The 25854-nt window shown below is 35.9% G+C and overlaps 2 protein-coding genes across 2 annotated transcripts; one reads left to right on the top strand and one right to left on the bottom strand.

The window, feature by feature from the left end:
- Positions 1-1173: 1173 nt before the first annotated feature.
- On the bottom strand, positions 1174-5006 carry LOC140750171 (cytochrome b5-related protein-like). Its single transcript, XM_073083564.1, has 5 exons — positions 4605-5006; positions 4035-4438; positions 3240-3428; positions 2658-2888; positions 1174-1609 (listed from the first exon to the last, which is right to left on the bottom strand). Exons 1-5 carry the CDS (start codon positions 4857-4859, stop codon positions 1312-1314), a joined length of 1377 nt encoding a protein of 458 aa, XP_072939665.1. The 5' UTR covers positions 4860-5006; the 3' UTR covers positions 1174-1311.
- A 2788-nt stretch (positions 5007-7794) lies between these two features.
- Positions 7795-13373, top strand: LOC140750180 (cytochrome b5-related protein). Its single transcript, XM_073083572.1, has 6 exons — positions 7795-7842; positions 8349-8612; positions 8944-9347; positions 9715-9903; positions 12300-12530; positions 12871-13373. The coding sequence occupies exons 2-6, from the start codon at positions 8358-8360 to the stop codon at positions 13154-13156; spliced, it is 1365 nt and encodes a 454-aa protein (XP_072939673.1). The 5' UTR covers positions 7795-7842; positions 8349-8357; the 3' UTR covers positions 13157-13373.
- Positions 13374-25854: the final 12481 nt, after the last annotated feature.

Raw genomic sequence — 25854 nt, 5'->3', positions numbered from 1 at the left:
CTTATCATAAGGTTTTTTTTCTAATAATATAGGAGTAGTAGACGACCATGGACAACTCCATCAACCCCAGATAGGATTATATTCCTGCCTGAGGTCGGTCCCAGATGCACCGCTACCCCTGAGGACTAACCTGGAACGCCTCGGAAAAGTATGTTTCCCTTACCACCTTGAAGCTAAGCTAAGCAGCTAAGCTTTTCACAGCCCTGAAAGTATATATTTATATTCAACCGGAGGATCCTCATCCATACCCATCTAATATATAAAATTCTCGTGTCACAGTTTTCGTTGCCATACTCCTCCGAAACGGCTTGACCGATTTTGATGAAATTTTTTGTGCTTATCCGGTATCTATGAGAATCGGCCAACATCTATTTTTCATCCCCCTAAATGTTAGGGGTAGTACAACCCTATTTTTTTTTTTATTTATATGGCAACACAACGTTTGCCGGGTCAGCTAGTTATTTTCTAACACTCTCAATTAGGAACAAAACATGGCCATAAAACTCACAGATCTAAAACAGGTTTTAACGAAGATCGGGTAAGTAATGATCCGTTTAGACCTTTTTTAAACGAGGGCGGGTTTTATGTAAACGTATATTTTTACGACAGTATTAAAACTCTGCGGGTTCTGTAAAAAATGTTACAACATGCTACTTAGGTGCGAGTTTTATATATGCTCTGTAATCCTATTAGTTTTTTTTTTAATTTTATGAAAGTAGCAAAGAGACCGCAGTCTATCTATATGTGGTTAAGGTCGCCATCGACATCTATAATTAATCTCAGTTAAGATTAAACTCGTACTTGATTTCGAAAACAGATCCCAGCTTCCTGAAGATTAAGTTCAATTGCCTAGGATAAGTGTCTCCCTTGTCACAGGCTTTAAACTAGAATACGGCTCCAGCACTGTAGGTATTAGGTAGACATAGCCATGGCTATGGTGCCACCTTAGTCTGACGACCACCTTCATTAAAAAGTAAAGTTTATGAAAAACTAGGAATAATCTCTTTAGATTATTTATAGCCGTGGATAGGCTATCAAACAAATCCGCATTGAAGTAACTTGGTAGAGTTTGCTCTAACCCTATCCAGATCTAAACTCCTGCTCATAACTCGAGGCATGATATGAAGACGTGTATTTAGCAGGACTAATCAAAATGAATTAATAATACTTCAGTGAATATTTCAAAATCATACTTGTATTGAATATTAAAAATAAAACAAAAAAATCAACGAACGAAAGAAACTTAAAACAATGTAAATCAAAAAAGATAGATGATTATGAAACTAAGTAGCTTTAGTAGCGTATTTCTACCTAATCTTTAAACATTCGTCTGTCGCTAACCGACTTGAAATCCGTTCGCAAACACTCTTTTATCTGTCCAACAACCATTTTAAATTGAGTTGTCGCGCGGTAGTTCGCCTGGTACTTCTCGCAGTGTTCCAGGAAGACTGGATGCAAGTGCTTCAGTATGCCGTGGTCGAGGGTCGGGAATATGTGGTGTAGAGCATGTTCGCCGAACAACATCATCACTGCTAGGGTACTGGTGTTGATGTCCTTGCGATCGAGTAACGCTTCCACTTGATGGACACCCCAGTCTGGTGTTTCGCTTCTGGAATTGTAACACATTTCAACGGAGTTTTGTACCTAATTTTGGCACAAACATATGATTGATTGATTGATATGTTATGTTTTACGAGCATTTATTTGTGGGGGATGAATTAAAAATAATAATTTCTTATTGTTAGGGCGAATGTATCTCAAATAAGGGCTAGCGTGAAAATTATAAGTAACGTTAAGGTTATTTATGATTTTCACGCTAGCCCTTATTTGAGATACATTAGGTTTTGGATTTTTAAAAAGCCTGTCATAATCCCTTTAACATTCCACAAATTTTATAAATATACTGGTTTCATCTGTGCATTGTGAATCAATGTATTGGAGAGACAATTTATTAAGCAGGCTTAGTATAGATACGTTTTTCATACTTCATAAAAAGTATAACCACATTAGTCTAGAAATTGAAAGAATAGGATATGAAAATACATAGTTTATTTATTGTGATCAATTTGGAAATAAACACGAAGTTAGGAAGTAATAATGTTGAAAACATAATCATTGAGTTTTGTGTATATCTTATTGAATATTATATACGTATTGAAAACAATTGCACAATACTCGAGGGCACAATACATACTATGTAAGTACAACTTGATGTTACAGAGAGGATTGATTACTGATTGGACACATTACGTTGATTGAAACAATCACTGATTGACTATCGTGAATCCTTTGTGAGTTGCACACATGTAACTCTTTGATTTAGTATAAAGCAAGCAAATTTAATTTTCTACGAATACTCTTTTTATCACGTCATTGATTTTTATAGAAATGTATATTTAATTCATCAGATATTTGTTCTATCAAATTATTCTATTGAATTTTAGATTCCTACTTTTCACGGATAATAATGTTTTTACCCGACTACGACGGGTAATGAATGTCGAACGTATGTATGTTTGTCACATTCTTTTTTTAATACATGAGATGTCGTTGAATTTGTCAAAATTAAAGGACGGACACCAACTACATTTTTTACCAGTCGGGTTTTTATTTTATTATAAAGGCTCGTTGGTGTTGGTTAGTAGAAAAATACTTACTCGGGCTCGTCTCCATCTTTGATAGCGTCAGGATGATGATGGGCTGCGTTCACAGCGATAAGGTAGAAGATGAGGCTGGCCGTGCAAACAATCCACAACCACGTGTACAGTACATGACACCAAGCAGCATTACTCGTAAGTCCCATCCACAAGGGTAGTAACGGTCCGATGACGTCATGCCACGAGTAATGCGTTTTGAAGAAGTTCTTCCAAATAAATATTGCTGCGACCCTGAAATGCAATAAGAATAAAAAACAGCAATACCTGGTACCAGTGGTATAACTAGTTGAGTATGAGTTAGGCGTTCAAATTAGAGTTGGTATCATGGTGGTGTAAATTATTATTTGAAGTCACTTAAAGTTTTTTGAATTCTGTAGAAAAACGCCACGAGGATAAACAAGTATTTCATAAGGTTCTTCCTTAAATTTCTATCAAAAAGCACTCGGTGGTATACTATGACATCTCTGGTTCTGCTAAGCCCAGAAGATAATATTCCATTTTACAATTGGTTAGCCACCGACTATATCTTGAGAGCATACCTCAATTTATAAGTTAACGTTAAATGGGTCAAACAAAACATACCTTTTACAAAAGCTCACCAGAAACAAGAAAGGAAACATCACGCATTCCGTGACAAATCCCACTTTCGCATGTAACGGCTTATCCTTCCGGGGCTGGAACACCAGTATGGGCTCCAGGCCGCTTAACTCTAAATCCATGAGTGTGTTTGTATAGAGATGATGCGAGAGCACGTGGGACACACGGAAATCCCTGGAAAAAGTTGTTTACACAGTCACTGTAGCATTTTTGTGTTGGCTTTGGCCGATATTTTTTAGAGTTGTAAAGCTCGTATGGAGATTTCAGTGGTATTGTATCCCAAAGGTACACGTCATCAAATCGAAGTAAAGCAGAGAGAGATATTAAAGGTTTGTACCTAATAACAGCAGTGTTAAGCGCTGCTGTTTTCTAGTATGAAGGGTGTGGTAAGGAAGATATTCTAGTAGCATGCTCGTCTGCCTCTCTTATTTTATAAAAAAATAATAATATAAGGCATTTCTACTTATTGTTCAGGAACAGCAAGGAATCTGTGAACGACATCAGGCTTTGAAGTTAGTTACGATTATTTATGGGTGAGTTGCTTGGTTGTTAAATTATTGTTGGATGGAAATTTATTTCAACGAATCTGGAAAGACTTTATTCTATAAATAATTAATCTGTTCCAATGCGATGGATTTGAGAACTGAAGTGCCATAAATATTCTGGGCTTCGAAAACTAATACATTTACAGTAATAATAATCAGACAAAAAATGAAAATACATCTGTCAAGTACAAGGATTAAAATGCTAAAAGACAGCTAAAGAATAAAACTTTAATACCTGTATGACCACATGCTGAGATTAAATAGATACATCCTCCAATTGGTTCTTCGGTGTATGTAGTTGTGACAAGCAACTGTTAAAACGCACAGTGCTACAGATGATATGATGTAAAACAAATAAGCTGCTATATAATTTTCAAAATAACAGGCTAAGGGTGAACACAGTAGCAAAGTTATAAAAAATCCATCTGTAATTCTATCGGTTTCTTTTGATGCATCTTTTGGTATTTTCTTTAACTCTTCACGAACTGCTCTTTTTAGTGTTCTATAGAAACCATCGTCTTCAAACGTAAACGGAGAATTCCGAGGTCCTTTTGCATCTCTAACATAAAATTTGTTTAACACCTTTTCCGCAGTTGAATAAATGTGGTGGGCTTCGAATGCTTCAGTAATATCAGTGCCCTAAAAATACCACCATGTTATAGAAAGAAATATCATAACAAATAATTGTTAAAAATGTAAACGAAAATATTTCTGTTAACTTAACAAGCATGTCGTTGAACTTTATTTTCTTTTATTAAAAAAAAAGACAATGACTTCCTTTACATCAATATTTCGTTTTATTTACCTTTGTGAGCTCCAGCCATTCTTTTCCTCCTGGATGATTGTCAATATAACTTGTTAAATCGTACAGTTTATTATGAACCCTCCACAGCCCTTCCGCGCCATCATCCATAGCTTTACCATGAAGCCATTGCACTGAATCTTTTATTCCACCATCTCTTAGAGATGGGTACTTTATTTGTGGGAAAGAAGCATGAGTTTTTTTCTCTAAAATACGATTCTGAGCTTCAATCACCCAGTCTGTTTCTTTTGGAGCCATTTCGACTAATTCTATTTTCCTATTTTCTGTTTGTTTCAATTTTATCACTTGGTAAAACTAAAATAAATCTCGGCCAATCACAATGGCTGGATAAAGTGAACTGCGTTAATCTTAAACACATTATGCCATTATCTGACCGCGGAGTATCGTACATTTTCATAATTAATCGATGGCCATTCACAAACAAGTGTTATCACTGGTATTGTGTAGCTAATTGCCTAACCACACAATTTTAAACTATAATAAATAAACGCAATGTGAAACATACTAACATGACATTACAGTATTAGCAATTGTATCTAATAAATGGTATCTAAAATAACAGAAGAAAGTACTAACGTTATTTAAAAGATAATTAAATTCCAGATACTTAAGTAATCTCATTATTACTTAAATTTAATTAATGTAAATAACTTAATTATAAAACGTTTTATTAAATAAGTACCGAATCTATACAAACTGAAAGATCTTTGTCTGACATAGAATTAACGTAGTTTACTTGACTTGATTGAAATAAAAGGATCGATTACAAGTCAAAATTTAAGTAAATCATAACCTAACCAAATCTTAGATAATCGCTCATTATGTTGGTGATAGCCGGTGAAATTTTTTAATAACTATTCTTAATGAATATTTTCACCCTAAACAAGCATAGTAGCACTAGTAGTTATAGTTTATTTTACTTTACAAAGACACAAACTTTATAGTTTTTTTAAACAATGAAAAATATAGATAAGTTAATTATTACAAAGAAAGTTAAATAAACATGGACCAGTCACGTGGAAAAAGATAAACGCTATCAAATTAATTGTATTTGCTTTGCAGAGACTATCAGTAGTATTGACCCGAAGTATGGCTACAGTGGAATAGTTTAAATATAAACTACTCACGTAGTTTAAAAACAGTTGTAAGATAGAAACATATTTGCGTCTGTTTGTCTGTTAACACGACTGTAGCTCTAATTTCAGAAATCATTGAGTGGAATTGGTTGAAGTTTGACCTTATTTGAGTTTAAAGGTTTTTTCTGTAATTTACGTTGTTATATATGTTGCATATGTGACAAAAATACTGAAATTGGAGAAAAAACATCGAGAACGTTAATCATATGCTTGTATGTATTTTATGTATGGGTAGGCCTCAGCTATTTTTGTTCCAAAAAGTCAAAACCTTCTAAATATCATCCCTAAATTGAATCTAAATATTTTGAAATTGCAAATAACAACTAATTAATGGCAATAAAGATAAGAGTAATATTATTATTGAGTTTAGTAAATTAATAGTAAATTATTAATTATTAGTAATTCGTTATAATTGGGGTTAGTACCTACACCAATGTTTACATACCAAATAACTGACATATTATCAAATATATTCATACGTATTATTTTTTACATCATTCAAATGTACATGGAAATAAGTTATTACAGCGAATTTACCTATCTATATGTAATTTAAATCCCAAGATAATTTAGATGGGTACTTAGGGTGGGTTCTTAAGGTTACACCATATTCCGCTTTAATTTTAAATAACATTAGGACATAAGAATGGGATATTCATACCAAAAAAAAAAAATCAAGGGCGTCGGGTGTCCATCCTGTTGCGATATTTATTAAAGAATTTGATTCACAATTTGTGCTTTTTACACTTATATTTTGTTTCTCTGTGGAAATTGTATAACTCACTACATAGAGTGGATAAGAGCATCGAAGTACCTCGGTTCAAATCAAAACATTTTTTTATTCACAGATCTTTACAGAGCACTTTTTGAATGTCAATACAACTACCACCACTTCACAAGGTGTTTCGTTATGGAGAAGAAGCTTTGATACGATACCAAGTCTGTGTAATTCTACTTGCGATTTGGCACATCACGTGACCTACGCGAGTAAAAGCAAATATTGAAATTTCTGTTCAATACACTTGTGAACAATGAATAACCGAAGCATGTGTAATATTTCACAGGGGTACCATATTTTAATTTAGCCGGGAGATACCTCCGGAGTCTAATCATGAAGGGTATTTCTGAGCTATGGTGGACTCCGCCCTGTTAGAAAAATGATAGTTTTTACGTTGCTAATAAAATCTTACCTTGATACCGTTCAGTCGCGCAGCTTGCAATATATAAGAAAGTTATGCTCTGTTTTTCGGTACGAGGCATCATTCGCATTGAAGAAATTTGTTGATGTAAAATAACCGACAGATGTCAAAATTAGCAAGCTGGAGTAACGATGGGCCGGGTACATCACTTTTAGGATAACACGTTCAGACCAGTGTCGAATACATTTAGATCGAAGTAGCACAGGTTGCCCCCTGGACGATCGACCAGACCAGGTGGATTGACTACCTGAAGAAGACGGTGTGATACCACTCATTACACGGGGCACGGGACCAGTTGGAGTGGCGACAATTGGGACCTATATCCAGCACTGGACCTTAACAGCTAAGGCTAAATTCCACTAATCTAATACGGTCTAGGGAATATTCTACAGCTTTAACGTTAACCAATGGCTGTCCCACTGTTGTTCATTACTCTCCTCTCAGAAAGAAAGGGGTTAAGGCCATGATCCATTGGGTTATTCGAGTGTTAATTGGTAGATTTCACATGGCCGTCAGTGCTTTTTTAAAGCAACTCTCAGGTGTGCAGGTTGCTTCGCGATGATTTATTTCACAGCTATAACAAGTAATCATTAAATTCCAAAAAGGACTTTGAAAAATCAGAGGTGTGGTGGTGCCTTTTATTAAAAGCGAAATAACATTTGCATGCATTTGATGAGACAAAATTTATTTTATTATTATTATCTAAAAGTTCATTTAATTGATGTAACACAGTAAATATTTTGTGTAGATGTGAGTTTTCGTTATCTTTAGTACTTACATAATTTATTATCTTCAATATTAATAAAGTTATTTAAAAAACAAACCAACTCAGTTTGACTCGAATCACTTTAGAGTAAACAAATCTGTTGGAAGAAAGAAAAAAATGTAAGTATTCATTTGCGCTCAGTATGATAATGAATAATAAAAATAAATACATTTGTAAAAACAAATTAACATTTTTTGCACCATTTTATGATGTAGAAGTAATAAACTAAATATTTATAAATAATATAAGGAATAATATGAAGATAAATAAGAGGTTTATCTGAGGTTGGTCACAGGTGCGTTGTTACTTCTGAGACTAAGATGGGAAGCCTGGTAAAAGTATGCCTCCCTCACCAAACCCTTTAAACCTTTAAGCTCTTAACACTGCTAGGTAACCCAATTTTATATAATTTTACATTAAAAATTGTTATTGTAAGTAAATATCGATTGGGTATACGCTCAGCATAGGTCAATAAATCTTATATTATCATAACTTATCGCGTCCAAGATGTGTCGTAAACAACATTAAAGGACCAAGTAAACTTAGTTTCTTAGTAACACAGAGCGGTCTCGTAGTCATAACGTGAAATATGAAGATTTACTAATACTTAAATTGATTTTTATAGTTTCTGATAATGGCTCCAAAGGACGCCGATTATTTAGAAGTGGCTTACCAAAGAGCCGCGGAGAAGAAGACACACGTAAGCTTTCCGCAGTTGAAGTATCCGTCGCTAAGAGATGAAGGTCTGAGGGACCCAGTGCAATGGCTGGCTGGGAAGGCTATGGATGACGGCGCGGAAGGACTATGGCGTATCCATGATGGATTGTACGACTTGAATGAGTTCATGCATAGACACCCTGGTGGTGTAGAGTGGCTGGAGTTGACCAAGGTATGTCAGTTGATTTGTTGAGTTGTTGGCAACATTCGGGTATTAAGAATTCAGTAACTATGTACTAAACTTGTATGACACATAATTATGGTTTATATAAAGTCTTTAGCTTTACTTAAGTTTGGCTTTTCTATAGAAGTATACTTCTAAACGAGGCCCCAATATCCTTTTTAACTTTGGTTTTTTATATGATTGACTTAGATAAGGTTTTATTTGTTTACTTCCTTACGAAGTCTTCCTTACGTCGTTCTAATTTCTTAAGCATAGATACTAACACATTATAAGTATAATCAACACCAAACTTTTATTAAATGCTTACAAAATGTTTTAGGGGACAGACATAACAGAAGCATTCGAAAGCCATCACATCAATCCCGTTGTAGAGAAAATGTTGACGAAATTCTTTATTAGAAACGCCAAAACACCGAGGAATTCGCCTTTCACATTCAAAGAAGACGGATTCTATCGTACGCTTAAACGAGCAGTGAGGAAAGAATTGGAGAGGATCCCGAAAGAGACTTCGAACCGTACTTATATGATTATTGATGGGCTGTTTGTAACGTGTCTTGTAACATCTGCGTTGGCATGTTGGGCTACTAACTATTGGGTAGTGATGGCATCTTATTTGACTGCATCATTTGCATTGGCGTGGATGACCGTCGCCGCACATAACTTCATCCATATGAAACCGAGCTGGAGGATGTATCTATTTAACTTTAGTTTATGGTCTTATAGGTAAGTATAATGTTTTTTTACTAAGTTATCGTAGCAGACGAGCAAACAATTCATCTAACGTATGTGGTCATTGCCGTTTATGGACTAATTTACTATTGTACCAGAAATAGAGTTGAACACACGTGTTGTTATCCTCCGAGGGTTAAGTTGGAATGTCTGATAAGCCTGCCTTACTTTGAAGCAAACAATGCACTGTTTAATACGCTAGAAATATAAGTGGTGGTGTCACCTTAACTGAATAACAAAAGACTTAATCATCTATTTTGTTACTTTTATGATAATATTTATCCCAAAATTTGAAACGCAGTACTACGCTTTTAGGTTATATTACCAATATTCTTAAAGCTATATATTACTTGTATTTCAGAGATTTTCGGGTATCCCATGCGCTCTCTCATCATCTTTATCCAAACACACTCATGGATTTAGAAGTGAGTGGTTTCGAGCCGATCATATTCTGGAACCCAAGAAACGATAAACCATTCTACAAGTACTTGTCATTATGGATCGAGTTAGCACTGTTTCCATTTCTGTTTATCTTGAACTTTATCAAAAGGTGAGTCTGTTTTAGTATTGCTGTTAGATATTCCTACCTGAGGTCAGCCATAGACGCGCCGCTACCTCTGACGACTTAGCTGGACCGCCGAGGAAAACTATGTATCCCTTACCATACCTTTCAAACCAGAACACATAAGCTTGACACAACTGCTATTAGGCAGAAATAAGTGTGTCAGTGGTGCCGCTGGAGTCGAACCACAAAGGGTTTTACCATCTTCAAAATGGTATAACGGTTATGCTAAAATGTCATCTAAACAGGCAGAACTCGTGGTGAACCACTTTTATTTTTGCTTCACAAAAACATATTTATTCTTACTCTGTTTGGGTATATAACGTGTGGTAAGATATTCTTATTCATCGCAGTCTGGTAGTATATGTGGCATTTACTCAAAAGGATTAAGAAGAATTATCCCAATCCTAAATGACTACTAACACTTCTGACACCTTACTGCCTAAATAAAAAAGAAATACTCATTGATAGGCAACATAACGAGGAGAACAGATTGTTTCTAAGGAGATTTACGTTCTTATATAATCATCTTCAACACCGTTCAAGAATAATTTTTTTTAGACTCAACAAGTAAAATTCTTATTCCAACCAAGTGTTTGTCTGAGAATGTTTAATCATCCTAATTCCACTTAAGAGAATTAACCACTGTAATGTAATATTAAACTTTTCTCTTTGACGTACAGAAATGGTAATTAAATTTTTTCGCTTGAAGTTCAAGGTCCGATTTCAATTAATGAAATTATGAAAGGAATAGTATGTAAAGGAGCTAAATATTAATACTAAAATTGCGTTATTTTATTCGAAAGAATACTTTTTTTGATAAAGTCCAGTCATCCTGATGATAAGTGGCTACTGCCGCTCATGAACATTGGTAATCAACACCATATAAGGTAACATTCTTACCAGAGGTCGGCTTCAGACGTACCGCTATCCTTGCGAACACACCCTTCAAACACTGCTGTTATTAGGCAGAAATACGAGTATGTGTGTGGTTGATGCCACCGGAGAAGAGTTCTACCAACTTCCGATATCAAGACATAAATGAAAAAAATCTTGTCATGCTCTATCTTTCTATAAAGGTTAATCTTTGTATCCACTGAACTGATTTGAACATACGGGAATTTCACGTGAAGCATGTAATGTACTTTGTGGGGCATAATCGTGAATTCAAACATTTCATTATGCAACAGGTTGTCATGATAACCGTTTTTATATGCCGACAAGCTTTCATGCCCCATTTAACCCCCTTAGGTGATTTAAAAAACCTCATCAAAAGTGTTTAGCTACGCTACGTCATAAAAGAATATGTACAAAATTTCATGCATGACCTGACTTAGAGGTTTTTTTATTCACACGAGATTTGGTCCGCATGCGTACTACTTGCTATCATACGTGCCAGACGCATGCATGTATTTCGCAGCGAGTTAACTCACACGCGTGAGAAAGTTTTAAGAAACCTTAGTTTGCAAGTTGTACACACACGGAGCAGATCCACATGCGGACATACACGTGTGGTAAAGAAAAAAGCGCTTTGTTGTTTTCAGTGAGTCATCCAATGTCAAATGTATTAAATAGGAGACATTATATATGGATCGTTGCAATCGTACCCAAAGAAAATAATAAGGTGGTACGGTATTACGATTAAGCATATTCTATCGAGTATACTGAATGTAGCTACAAACTATAATGTATTATAATAAATTCTTTGTTAACTTAAAGTACATAATATTTCGTTTCTGCACATATTTTTAAACTTATGTCGACAAAAATCTCTTAAATCTGGTAGTTAATCGGAAAATCTTTATGGAAATCAATTATTCAACCGAAAAATAACACATTAAGCCCGGATTTATAATGATAAGTTATTGCCATTAAAAGGATTCGCGATGCAAGTTTTAATATGTGTAGTATCTATAACTCATTTCAATCTCAATTAATTAACCACTTAGCTTCGCGTGAACAATTAATTTGCTGCCAAACTTTGTTAACTGAAATGTAACTTGTAAATTAAGATGTGGTTGAAGTTGTGTAAAACGAACTTGTATTATAAGTTAAATAGTCAAAAATAAATGGTTTAAAAAAGATCCGATTAAAACGGAAACGTTAATATACGTAGGTTATTTATAAGGTATTACAATGTTCTTAAAATATACTTACCTATTTCGGGCCGTATCCAAATCACTGCTTTTTTTTGATTTTAAGGTTTTAATTATTTTAAGTCTAATTTGTTTTGCGCGTTTGTTTGAAAGTCTATTACGGGTTGCATGATATTCAAATCAACATTTGACTGTAAGAGATCAAAACTTAGTTGTGAATAGTTTCGGGTACATTACATCCAAACTTTGAATCTTTCATATTTTTGACATTTCTTCAATCTTCCTCAGGTTCTCCCTCAACTTTATCCGTAAAGGCTTCTTCACTGAACACTACCGCTGGCACGACGGCGTTGGCCTCCTCCTACCACTCTGGATGTACTTGGCCAGTGGTTCCACATTCTATGATGTTTTTATTATGTGGCTGTGGATCAATTGTACTGGCAGTTTCATTTTCTTCTCAATTGGATCAAATGCTGCTCATCATCATCCCAAGATATTTAAGGATGGCGATGAAGTCAAGTAAGATAATTTCATTTTAATTTTTGAATTAATTTTAATTTAATTTAATGCAGTTTTATACAAACGCTTCCACCAAGTGCCATATAATTCACACGCCATATGAAAAAATAGGATTTTACCTGAACATTTTATTGAAGATTTGATTAATCATAAATATTTTAGTTGCTTCTGTGCATTTAATAATATTCCAGAAAAGTAGTACTACAAAATTCTTGAATCGTAAAAATCTTATAAATTAAACATTTACGTCATCTTTTTAAAATAAAACGATATCATACTTTGTCCTTTTATCTAATGAGTAAGTCAAATCATAGAAGTCAATATCTTTAAAATTTTCCAGTGACGTGACTCCAGACTGGGGTATGCATGAACTCGAAGCCGTCATGGACCGCACGGAAATCAACAATAGCCACTTCTGGGTCATGACCTTCTTCGGACACCACGCTCTTCACCACCTCTTCCCAACAGTGGACCACGCGGTATTAGAGCACTTGTACCCAGTATTCCTGGAGCAGTGCGAGAAATTCCGAGCCAACTTCAGATTGACAAATCAAGTAGATCTTTTCATTGGCCAGATAAAAATGACCTTAAAAACGAAACCCACGCTGTTAGCTGAAAGAGATTAATTGTATACGTTCTCGTATCTTGAATCTTGGCATTGTGAGACGAAAATATAAGACTTAGAATTTTTCCCTTTGAAGAGATTATTTCTCTTTATTTATTGGCAATATCAATTGCTTGTTGTATGTAGTTTGGAAGATATATTAATGGATACGCAAGTATAAAAATAACCATGATACGTCAAATATGTATATTGTGTATCTTAATATAATAATGTTACTGTAACATCCATCCATCCATCCATCCATCAGCCTTTTGAGGTCCACTGCTGGACATAGGCCTCCCCTAATTGGCGCCACTCCAACCGGTCCCGTGCCCTTTGAAGCCAGCGGTTTCCCGCCGTCTTCTTCAGGTCGTCGGTCCACCTGGTCGGGGGGCGGCCTGAACTCCTTTTGCCTACGCGTGGTCGCCACTCGAGGACCTTCCTTCCCCACCGGTTATCGGTCCTCCGAGCGATGTGGCCGGCCCATTGCCACTTCAGCCTGCTAATTTTGAGAGCTATGTCGGTAAGCTTAGTTCGTCTACGGATTTCATCGTTGCGAATCATGTCTCGTAGCGAAATACCAAGCATAGCCCTCTCCATAGCACGCTGAGCGACTCTGAGCTTTCGAACTAGGCCTACAGTAAACGACCACGTTTCGGCGCCGTATGTCATCACTGGCAACACACATTGCTCGAATAATTTCGACTTCAGGCACTGAGGAATTTTGGACGAGAAGATACTCCGTAATTTCCCGAACGCAGCCCAGCCGAGTTGGATTCTTCGAGTGACCTCCCTCTCAAAGTTGGACTTACCCATACGGATCGTTTGTCCCAGGTAAATGTACTCGTCAACAACTTCGAGAGGAGTGCCATCAACAACTACCGGTACGGGTGTGACATGGACATTTGACATGATTTTCGTCTTGTCCATGTTCATCTTAAGACCCACCCGTTGTGAGGCACTGTTGAGGTCTCCTAGCATTTTACTGAGGTCCCTCAGCGAATCTGCCAAGATGACTATATCATCGGCAAATCGAAGGTGTGTGAGGTGTTCGCCATTGATGTTAATGCCAAGACCTTTCCACTCCATCAGCTTGAACACATCTTCCAACGCAGCGGTGAACAGCTTCGGCGATACAACATCGCCCTGTCTAACTCCCCGCTGCAATTGGATAGGGTTCGTCCTCTGATCGTGTACTCGGACTGACATGGTGGCGGCTTTGTATACACACTTCAACACCTCGATGTACCTATAGTCGATCTGGCATCGCTGAAGGGACTCCAGCACTGCCCAGGTCTCGATAGAATCGAAGGCTTTCTCATAGTCCACATAGGCAACACATAGCGGCAGATTATACTCCTCGGTCTTCTGTATAATCTGCCGGAGCGTGTGTATGTGGTCCATGGTGCTGTAGCCTTTTCGGAATCCGGCTTGTTCGGGAGGCTGGAAGTCGTCAAGCCTGCGTGCAATACGGTTAGTGAGGACCCTCGAAAAGAGCTTATAAACATGGCTCAGAAGCGCAATGGGCCTGTAGTTCTTCAATAGGGTTTTATCGCCCTTTTTGAAGAACAGTACCACTACGCTTCTGCTCCACGCTTCCGGGGTAGTTCCGCTATTGATCACGGAATCGAACAACTTTTGGAGCGCCACTAGTACGGGTTTTCCGCCAGCTTTTAGCAGCTCTGTTGTGATTCCGTCATCTCCCGGTGCCTTGTTGGTTTTAAGCTGTTTGAGAGCCCCTCTAATCTCGTACAGGCTGACTTCCGGGAGGTCTTCGGTGTAGTGTCGGGTCAGCTTAGCACGTTTGTCGTTCACAGTCTTACGGGCTGGAACTCGTGCAGAAGTATACAGCTGTCCGTAGTAATTCTCGATCTCCCTCAGAACTTCGGGCTTAGACGAAACTATGGTGCCCGACTCGGTCTTCAACCTCGTCAACAGACTCTGCCCAATGCACAGATCTCTTGCGAACACTTTAGAGCCTCGGTTTCGCTCAATAGCGTCTTTTACGCGATTAGCGTTATAAGAACGCCAATCGCGTCGCCTACCTTGGGAGATCTGTTTATTAAGCAGCCTGTATTTCGACATTGAGGTTGGAGACTGCACACACAGTTCTCGTCTCTCCCGCATAAGACCGAGAGTATGCTCTGAGAGAACTCGAGACTTACCACTGGAGTGGGCCTTGAAGTACTTAGACCCTACCTCGTGGACAGTTGCTACAACCTGGGTGTTAAAATCGTCCACGGAAACGCAAGAATCGAGGCACGCGAAACGGTTTCGTAACTCAATCTGAAAGCCTTCGGAGCCCTGGATTTGGACAGATGTTGGGCGGAGCGTAGACTTCATCAGGCGTGACCGTTCGAGCTTAACGTTGATATTTAATGTGCCTCTTACCATCCGGTGATCACTTCCGGTTTTCACCCTGTTGATCACAGAGACATCATTAAATATGTGCCGTTTGTCTGCCAAAATGAAGTCTATCTCGTTCTTGACGGTACCATCGGGACTTATCCAAGTCCACTTTCGCTGTGCCTTCTTCTTGTAGAAGGAGTTCATCATAAAGAAGTCTTCCCTCTCCAAGAAGTTGGCAAGCAAGTGGCCTCGGTGGTTCCGTTGTCCAATTCCAAAGGGCCCCACCTTCAGTTCGTCACCATTTCGCGTGTAACATGAATAATATATTATTACTATAATACATTGGTCTTATAATTCATAATAGTTGGATCAAGTTTGACAGCGAGGGTAGAATTACTCAAATTGCAAAGCAATCTTGAAAGGTTAAAGCAACAATATTTAAATTTTCAGACATCATAACAAGTGTCTAAATTAACCAATTATTTTATAGATGATACACTGTAGTGATAGGGACAAAATATATTCTTAAAACTAATATTTTACAACACAGAGCTAAGTTCTTAATAACTATAATTGCAAAAGAAGTAGTTTAATAATTATTATAATAAGATAAAACGTGTCATTATTTTGACTCTATATGAAGGTTCTCTACATCATATGTTAAAAGCCTTGTTTGCTTACAGCGGCTACGTGTTTCGGACAGAGACACGTAATGGACTTTAATGGGGTGCGAACCCCTAAATAGCATTTTGGTGTACAGATGTTATTTCAGCTAAATCGTAATATCACGTGTGACGTACCTAAGGGTGGTAACATACGAGCGACTGCAAGCTAATATCTGAGCTGCCCACGTTGTTATCAACGCTAACATTCGTCGCTAACATTCGGAGGAAGTTTGAAGGTGGAAGATCCCTCAGTGGTGCTGGTCTGGAGATACCACCGCCACATGTTTTCTGCCTAATAACAGCAGTGTTAAGCACTACTGTGTTCTAGTTTCAAAGGCGTGGTAACTAAGACATTTACCGATACATTCCAGGTTTGTCCTCAGGGGTAGCGACGCACCTGTGGCCGACCTAAGGTAGGAACATAATGTTTTCGCTCGTAAATTAGAGCCCTAAACATAATGTGAGGAGCGTAATAAGTTTCAACTGTTGGCCTTATCTCATTTTTTTGAATACAACTGATTATACATAATATACAATAATATTATGTTGTAGTAAATAGATAAGTTTCTTAAAATATTTACGATTGATTCGATTGCGTAAAAATATACATATTTGAGATAAAGTTATCGCTGTTTATGCAAGGACTTCGTGAACAAGCAAGATTGGTACTTGTACTTAGATGTTGTACCCAAGGTTAAAGTTAGGAGTTTGTTGGAAGTCGACCTGTTTATCATTATAGTGCTGATATGGAACCTAGAAAAGTAAAATGAATTAGACGTAAGGCAAATACGAGTAGCATAATCTAACACTGGTACCTACTTGTCAACGGTTTCTCCCCGCCACCACAGTTTCTCTATCACCACGATCCATGCAACTGGGTCTAAACGAAACACTAGCAATAAATAAATTAAAAAACGCATATCGTGAGTACCCGTAATATATTCAAATGTTAAATTTACTTCATAGTATTTATTCCTTACCCAATGTTTCTATTCAAAACACATTTCATTTCAACATTCACGTAAATGCATCATCTTATTGTAGTTTGCAGCCCGTGCTAAATTATAACTAGTGCACAGACACTAATGGCTTCGTACCTGGGGTCAGAAATGATACCGGATGGAAGGAAATAGACATAAATTGGCTTGATTTAGTGGCGCATTAACTTTGCAAGAGGTTTTCCATCACGGAGAGCCAGCCAGCAATTAACGCCGAGAAATCTAACTCTAGAATGATCGTGTGATTTAAATTTGCGCAGTTACGTTGGTTTTTTATAACTGGATTTTGTCATCCCTCAAAATGCAATTTTGTTTGTGTAGCTTTAGAATTGTAAATTACCCGCGTAGCGGAGTGGTAACTTTACCTGTCTGTCCGTCTTGACAGGCAGTGAGTCTGGGTACGATCCCGGGTTAGGCAGATATCTAAATGATTTTTGAATTTTTGAAATCATGAATTTAAAATTCTGTTCTGGGTGTGAGTGTTTGTGTATTAATTTTCGAGTGTGTTCAGAGCACCTACGGTACAGAAAAGTTTCTGGTGGGGGCTATTTAAAAACACACTAATTAAAACACTAAAAACACTAATTAGACACCTTCGTATCAAAAAAGAAATCAAAAATATTTATTTCTTTAACAATAAATTAGTTTACATAATAAGTGATTTGGTATGAAATATGTCTCTCTATTATTACGCACATTCATACCCATCTGTAACTTCTATTAGTACCTACATATAGTTTTTGTTAGCTAATGCCTATCGTGCTTTAAAATTTATGAAATTTCGAGTTGAACTTAATTATACTCAAGGGCACAGCTTCCAAATCACTACTAATTTAAATCACTTAAGTTTTACTAAGCTTAGTTCAGACTTGTTTCGGTATTACCTCAAAAATTAATTTTCATATTATTCAACTTTATTTTGCGTGCCCTGAGTTCTGTATGAAAGGGGCTTAATGCGAAAACTTATTTAATTTTGAGTAATAAGTAAGTTTATTATCACTGAGGCGGCTATTAAGAGGTTATATTGGAGGTTCGAAACTTGTAATATTTCCGGTTGAATAGCCTATAGCGTTTGCGTAATGACCTAAAACTTTTAAAGCTGTCCCAGTTATTATTATCGTTGATAGGTAGTTGGTAAACTGTTAAAGCGAATTAATGTAAGTGACAAAATACCATTTTAATACGAGTACTATAGAACTGAAGGTTTTGGAACCCTTTTGGGTTCAACTCATAGGCACTACCGCCACATATTCCCTTCAGGACTGCTGTGTTCCAGTTTGAAGAGTGTGGTAAGAGATATATCTATCCAAGGCTTTCGCACTTTGTTCTCAGGGGTAGCTACGCATCAACCCCGAACACAGCAACCCCGAGCACTGTTATGATAGGGTAGAAATGGGTGTTACGGGCATTGGTTTTAAAGCAACGCTGTAGTTCCTTAAAATATTATATATGTGTACCTATATTGTATACTACGAGTATTTACCCCGACATCCCCACAGGAAATATTACCCTAAGGTGTAACTCAGGCTATTATGATGGCCGTGTTGCTTAACTAGATTTAGCAAGTAGGTAAATATTACCCATAGCCCATACCATTTCCGTTAACTTAGGCTAATGCACAGGGAATGATCAATTGGACTTTGCAGATATCGTAAGTTAACTATTAATGATCCAACATCAATACATTCCTGACGTGTTGATTTCACATCGTGCATTATGTATGCCTCTCTAAGTAACTATTGAAATCTAGAATCTACAAAGGCAGACCAATAAGCCGGATTGCTCTATACATCCATTAAAGCATAGACAGTATTTAATTTCAAATATTATATACAGTGTATTATTGTTAGATACTGTTAAACTCTGATAGACTCTTTAGACCTGTGTCCAGCTGTGGGACAGTAAATCGTAAGGTTCTTCTTCTTCATGAATATAATATAGTGAAGCGGTGGTAAGTTACTGCCATTTTTATTATGAAATTAATTTTGTAAAGGATCCACATCTATATTAATATTACAAAGAGGAAAACTTTGTTTGTTTGTTTGATTGTAATGAATAGACTCAAAAACTACTGGACCGATTTTAAAATTTCTTTCACCATTCGAAAGCTACATTATCCAGGAGTAACATAGGCTATATTTTATATGAAATATATTTGATAAATAGATTTTGAGGGGGCACAAAAAATTTGCCGGGTCAGCTAGTATAAAATATTTTAAATTGAAAAACTAATGAGGCTATAATATTGAGTGTTTCTATGTATGTAAGGTAAATAAATATATATGTAAAGCTGTATCCTAAGATGATGTTGAGCTTTGACCGCCAATCTTGTGCGGATAGCTCCCCTTTCGGTGACTTTTGTAAATGAGAGCGGTCGCAGTTACAAATCACATGTAATCGAGTGAACAAATCGTCGATGTAGGCAATGTAAGGAACTTGAAATAGGCAAACGGATTAATTGTATCTGCGCGGGTTCGTTTAGTTTGTAACAAGATTTTCTCGCCGTCGGTGTTGACAAGATGAGGGCATTTAGTTATGTAACTGTGAGAAACGTCATTTAAAATTTAGATCTAAAAGATGCTTATTGCTGCTATATTTACTCTAATAAAAATAATTCCTTGTTAGTTTCTGACATATACTTATATGAGGGTTATAATTATTCCAATTGCATTAAAAAATCAAGTGGCTATCTATCTATAACGGTTTCATAGATAGAGCCCTGTGACAGACGGACAGACAGCGGTCTTAGTAATACGAGTAGGTTTCCGTTTTTACCCATTTGGTACGGAACTCTAAAAATCAGCGGATTATGCGTATCCGTTACTTGATAAAAAAATATAAATTTTGTGATGATAATAGTTTGAAATCGTACATCGCTTCAATAAATTAATGATTGTATTTCTAACCCCGTAATGTGTATTTTAGTATACATATCAGTGGCTTGAATTGATTCGTATTTGATCAGCACGTTTCAGGGTCGATGGTAAATATCCTGTATAAATTTGTACTCCTGAATTCTTTAATATATTTAAAAAAATATTTGAAGTCACATGTACAAAGTTAACAATGTTAACATTTTTAAAAATTGCGAAGGTCTTATAAATATAAAACCTGATCAGTAACACATGAAGTAATCCTCAATTATACAGAAATACAAAATAGCCAGATAGCGATTTCTGAGATGAGAGTAACATTATTTTTGTGCCTGGAGTCTGGAGGTCACAGCCATTTGCAAAATAAAACCGTAATTCAGAGCACACGTGGGATCCCTTCCGCCTTTTCCGACAGAGGGCGGTTTGATTGCGTCCGCACTAGATTTATTTCACCTTTCCATTTATATCTTGGGACGAGTTACTCTGGCGAAGAATTTTACCTTATGTAATGCAAATTTCTGATAGGTACATGAACGTGAACAATCTTCCTAAATTAAGTCCTGAAAGCATTCTTCATCCTTACAAAATATTTTTTATGATATAGGCTTATTTACATTATGAAGGGACCATCTTAGTTCTAAGAATCGGCATGAACACCAAAGTGACAATGAGCTCTTACCATCAGGCAGACTACATGTCTGTTTGTTACTTCAATGTTATAAAAAAAAAACATTGCAGTAGTTTCATCTTGAATTGAGGAGTTGTTGAGGATTCCTGAGGATTAAGTTGTAATGTAACTCTATAACTCCTAGCTGATCTGAACACTATTTAAAATAATTTGTTATAGGGCAGTATGTAGAGGATCGCGCTTAAATTAAATTAATAGAACGCTTTAGTGAGAAAAGAACAAAATTGATTCAGCATTTATATGCGCTAACCGGCTCGATTTGGTAACAAATATTGAAACCGCAGCGAAAGGCTATCAAACCGCATCGCTTGAAAAGCAAATCCAATATGCGTGGCGTTTAATAAAACTTGACGCGTCCAGCCAGCGCAGCATTGATTTCAGCTAATCGGCTTTGGGAGTATAAAATAATTTAACCAATAAAAGCACTTTGTTATTTTTTATTTTCATTCTAAACAATTTGTTTTTTAAATAATACAGATAACAAATATCTTGTTGGTTGTTATATATTTAACCGAATTAAAAGAAAGCTTTAGTGAAAAAGGATAATAACGATTCAGCTTTTATATGCGCTAACTGGCTCGATGTGGGAACAAATATTGAAACCGCACCGAAAGGCTATCAAACCGCATCGCTTGAAACGCAAATCCAATATGCGTGGCGTTTATTAAAAATTGACGCGTCCAGCTAGCGCTGCATTGGTTAATCGCCTTTGGAAGGATAATACTGAATTGACCAATAAACACAATTGACTTTTTTTTGTTTTTATTTCATTTTTAATTCTAAACCATTTATTTTTTAAGTAATACAGATAACAAATATCTTGTTGGTTGTTATATATTTAACCGAATTAAAAGAAAGCTTTAGTGAAAAAGGAAAAAAAAACGATTCATCTTTTATACGCGCTAACCAGCCCGATTTGGGAACAAATATTGAAACCGCAGCGAAAGGCTATCAAACCGCATCGCTTGAAAAGCAAATCCAGTATGCGTGGTTTTTAATAAAACTTGACGCGTCCAGCTAGCGCTGCATTGATTTCAGCTCATCGGCTTTGGGAGGATAATACTAAATAGGCCAATAAAACAGTTTATAACATTTTTTTTCTTATTTTCTGTTGTTTTTATTTTTACATGCTTAACAATTATTTATTTAGTAACACAGATAATCAATATCTTGTTGCTTATGAATATTTAACCGAATTAAAAGAAAGGTTTAGTGAAAAATGAAACAAATTGATTCAGAATTTATATGCGCTAACCGGCTCGATTTGGTAACAAATATTGAAACCGCAGCGAAAGGCTATCAAACCGCATCGCTTGAAACGCAAACCCAATATGCGTGGTGTTTAATAAAACTTGACGCGTCCAGCCAGCGCTGCGTTGATTTCAGCTAATCGGCTTTGGGAGTAGTATAAAATAATTTAACTAATAAAAGCATTTTGTTTTTGTTTAATTTAATTTTTAGTTTTTATTCTAAACAATTTATTTTTTAAGTAATATAGATGGCAAATATCTTCTTGGTTAGTATATATCTAACTGAATTAAAATAATGAGTTTAAAAAAATATATAAACGATTCAGCATTTATATGCGCTAACTGGCTTGGTTTGGGAACAAATATTGAAACCGCAGCGAAAGGCTATCAAACCGCATCACTTGAAAAGCAAATCCAATATGCGTGGGGTTTAATAAAACTTGACGCGTCCAGCTAGCGCAGCATTGATTGCAACTAATCGGCTTTGGGAGGATAATACTAAATTGTCCAATAAAAAGAGTTAATTTACGTATGTGTATTTTCAAATTCCTTTATTTCGTATTAAAGATAATAAATTTTATGTTGTGGCTTATGATGCCAATGATATAGTTCTGCAAGATTATAATTTTACAAATAACCCTGTATATAAAGTTTGTGCTCGTGGACACATTATTTTTTCTACATTACCTTTACACGTAAATATCAATTTTTACCAGACTGTGGAGGGTAATGTTGCATACATACAAATATACTTACATTCAAATAATACATGTCTTATTCATTACCACGGCCTACAGCACAAACGGCTTTGTCATTATTATCTGTTTAATTTTAATGAATATATAAAAGAAATTGACTGCGAAAACATTGCGGTTGCAACCCAAACGGAATGTAAATGCTTTTACCTCGATACTGCAGTATTCGTTTACTATTCCATTACCGCTCTCCATATTAAATGCCGTGCAATGCACACGTCGAACTTGTTTTATGTAATTAATACATTTAATTTCAGGATAGTCTATGCGTTGATTACATGATTTCTACACTGATCTGAGTTTACTTGAAATTACATGTTACATGTCTTAGGTGGCAAGTCTTTAGCTCTAATACTGCGCCATAATAATACTACGGTATAAATAATAATAATAATAAAAACAATTTAATAAATAGTTGTATCGATAATGTGGGTATATTTCTATTTGTCATTTTTTTTTTTTTTAATATAAGAGTAGCGGACGAGCATGCAGTCCACCTGATGGTAAGTGGCTACTGCCGCCCATGGACATCTGTAATCAACCCCAGATAGGATTAGATATTCCTACCTGAGGTTGGACACATATGCGCCGCCACCCCCTAGACTTCGCTGGAACGCCTCGGAAAAGTATGTCTCCCTTACCACACCCTTTAAACCGGAACACAGCAGCGCTTAACACTGCTGTTATTAGGTTGAAATAGGTGTGGCTGTGGTGCCGCCGGAGTCGAACCAAAAAGGGTTCTACCACCTTCAAAATTGATAGAATTGTAAGTTGAGAGGTACAATGACTGATGGCGATCGCGTTTACAATTCAATAAAACAAATTAAATTATTAAGTGTTTAGCTATCTAACTAAAAAAATATAATTATCTCGTAATAAATAAGGGCGTCTTGTCATTTTTATATTTTCAAGGTATTTTCAAAGTATCCATTGGTATAACTATATTGCAAATTTAATTAATACATGTAAAATGTATTTGGGTTAAAACAGATGTATGTTTCAACCAAGTAGTCGGATCTCATACTAAAAGGATCTACAGTGCACTGACTGGAAATTGATATACATACTTATAAAGATAAATTATTTGCATAGGTAATCGTTTTCACTCGTATAATTTATTTATGAGCATTCGTGAATATTTCATTATTTCCTTTACGAAAATATTATTTTCAATATTCCCATAACTTTTTTCAGATATTTCAGTCATCAACCTTTTACTGTCCCACTGCTGTGAAATACTCGTACCAAAGTCCACCACGCTAGCTAGCATTAGTAAATTTTACATAAATTTGGGAACGTCTTTTTTAGGGTTCCGTGCCCAAAGGGTAAAAACGGAACCCTATTACTAAGACTTCGCTGTCTGTCCGTCTGTCCGTCTGTCACAGGGCTATATCTCCGAAATCGTAATAGATAGACACATGAAATTTTTAGAGAGGATGTTTAACGCTGGCTGCTATAACAAAAAATACCAAAAATAAAATAAAGGTGAATATTAAAAGGGGTCTCCATACAACAAACCGGCATTTTTCCATCTAACTGATAAACCGTACTAGGAAAACGGTTGAAATTTTTACAATCGGTTTACTACTATAACTGGTATTATAATAAATACAAATAAGAACCATAAAACATATTTTAATATATTTATTTTAATTTTATTATACGTTGTTTACGTATCATTAATCATCACCCCAACGCCCTCTATTGTTGAGCCCTGATATAAATGAATATTGTTGAAAATAATAAAATGAATAAAAATAAGTAAAAAATAATGAACGTTTGGTACGGAAGCCTCCATGTGCGAGTTCGACTCGTACGTGCGTGTCTGGGATTCAAATCACGGACCCCCAGACTTGACTCAATTTTTATCACATTTGATAATTCAAAACTATGAGATTATTGGAATGCATGAAAATAGTGTCTTGTTTAAAAAAACGTGCAGAACAATCTACGCTAGATAAAACTATTTTAATTTAGCAAAATTTGGTTATGATCATAGAATAGAATTTAGGTTCAAATTTATAAGATTAACTTAAACATTACGATAAAAAGATCAGCAAAAGTTTATTTTCAAATAAATTTTATACGTAATATAGATGTATTACAGCTTCTTCACGGAGCTCACGATTTTATTGACACTGAATTCACTATAAAACGTAAATAAATTCCAGAATATTGAATAATATGAGATCAAACATAACTTTTCAAGTGAGTGCATAAAAACATCTGTAAGTGACAGTGTCTCTGTAAGTTTTCAAACCAAGTTAGTTATATTTATAGCGTAGCTCTGCTCCCGAATTAAAAGAATTAAAAATATATATAAAGTCTATATTATTCTTTAAAAGTTTCCTATTTTCATTTTATTGAACGGTCAAGAATTAAAAAATACTCATATAAGGTCTTTATTACTCTGTAAAAGGTTCCTCTTGTGAACGGCCATTTTATTTAGTTATATTCAATTTTTTCTGGGTAAAACTCACATTAATAATATTTGAAATAAAGGTTTTATTATATCGGCAAATATAATCAACGATTTGGGACCATCCGATTAAACACATAATGACAAGATTATGAAAAAATAGCTATTACTTTCAATAGTATTACAAAGTACATACAATGAAACACAATTCAGAACACAAAACACAAAAATATATTTATAGATATACAATTTTACTTTTATGTACGTAATAAAAATGCAACTTGTCTGGAATGAAGTAATATAAGCGTACCGTCCGCAGCGAAGGTTGCATCGTAATAAAATACGTGGGAGGCTCAGATCTAATATCAAGATTCTATACTCCACGTATTCACGCTGACATGCTGTCTGTACATTGTATTATTGCATATTTCTGAATCATTTTATTAGTTACGTCTTTGAGATTCATGCTCGTAGGTATTTTGTTGATACTCATAAATACTAGTATTAGAAATCTTATTTGCTAGATATTAACGGGGCTTTACTCTTTATGATACAATTGGATCGCTGAGTGGTCATGGGTCATGGGTGATAGTCTGATAGTGTTAACTATCGTTATTACCATCGTAGGTGGCCATCTGATGAATCCTATTTCCGATCAACATCTAATGTCAAATATGAATCCAACCGACTCTACTGAGGTTACTACCACGAGATCAACGTTGA

Source organism: Epargyreus clarus, unplaced genomic scaffold (genome assembly GCF_041222505.1).
Source record: "Epargyreus clarus isolate Ecla_fem2 unplaced genomic scaffold, WU_Ecla_fem_2.2 ptg000019l, whole genome shotgun sequence".
Taxonomy (NCBI): Eukaryota; Metazoa; Arthropoda; class Insecta; order Lepidoptera; family Hesperiidae; genus Epargyreus; species Epargyreus clarus.
The sequence above is the reverse complement of the archived record's forward strand: the minus strand, read 5'-3'. Positions and strand labels throughout refer to the sequence as shown.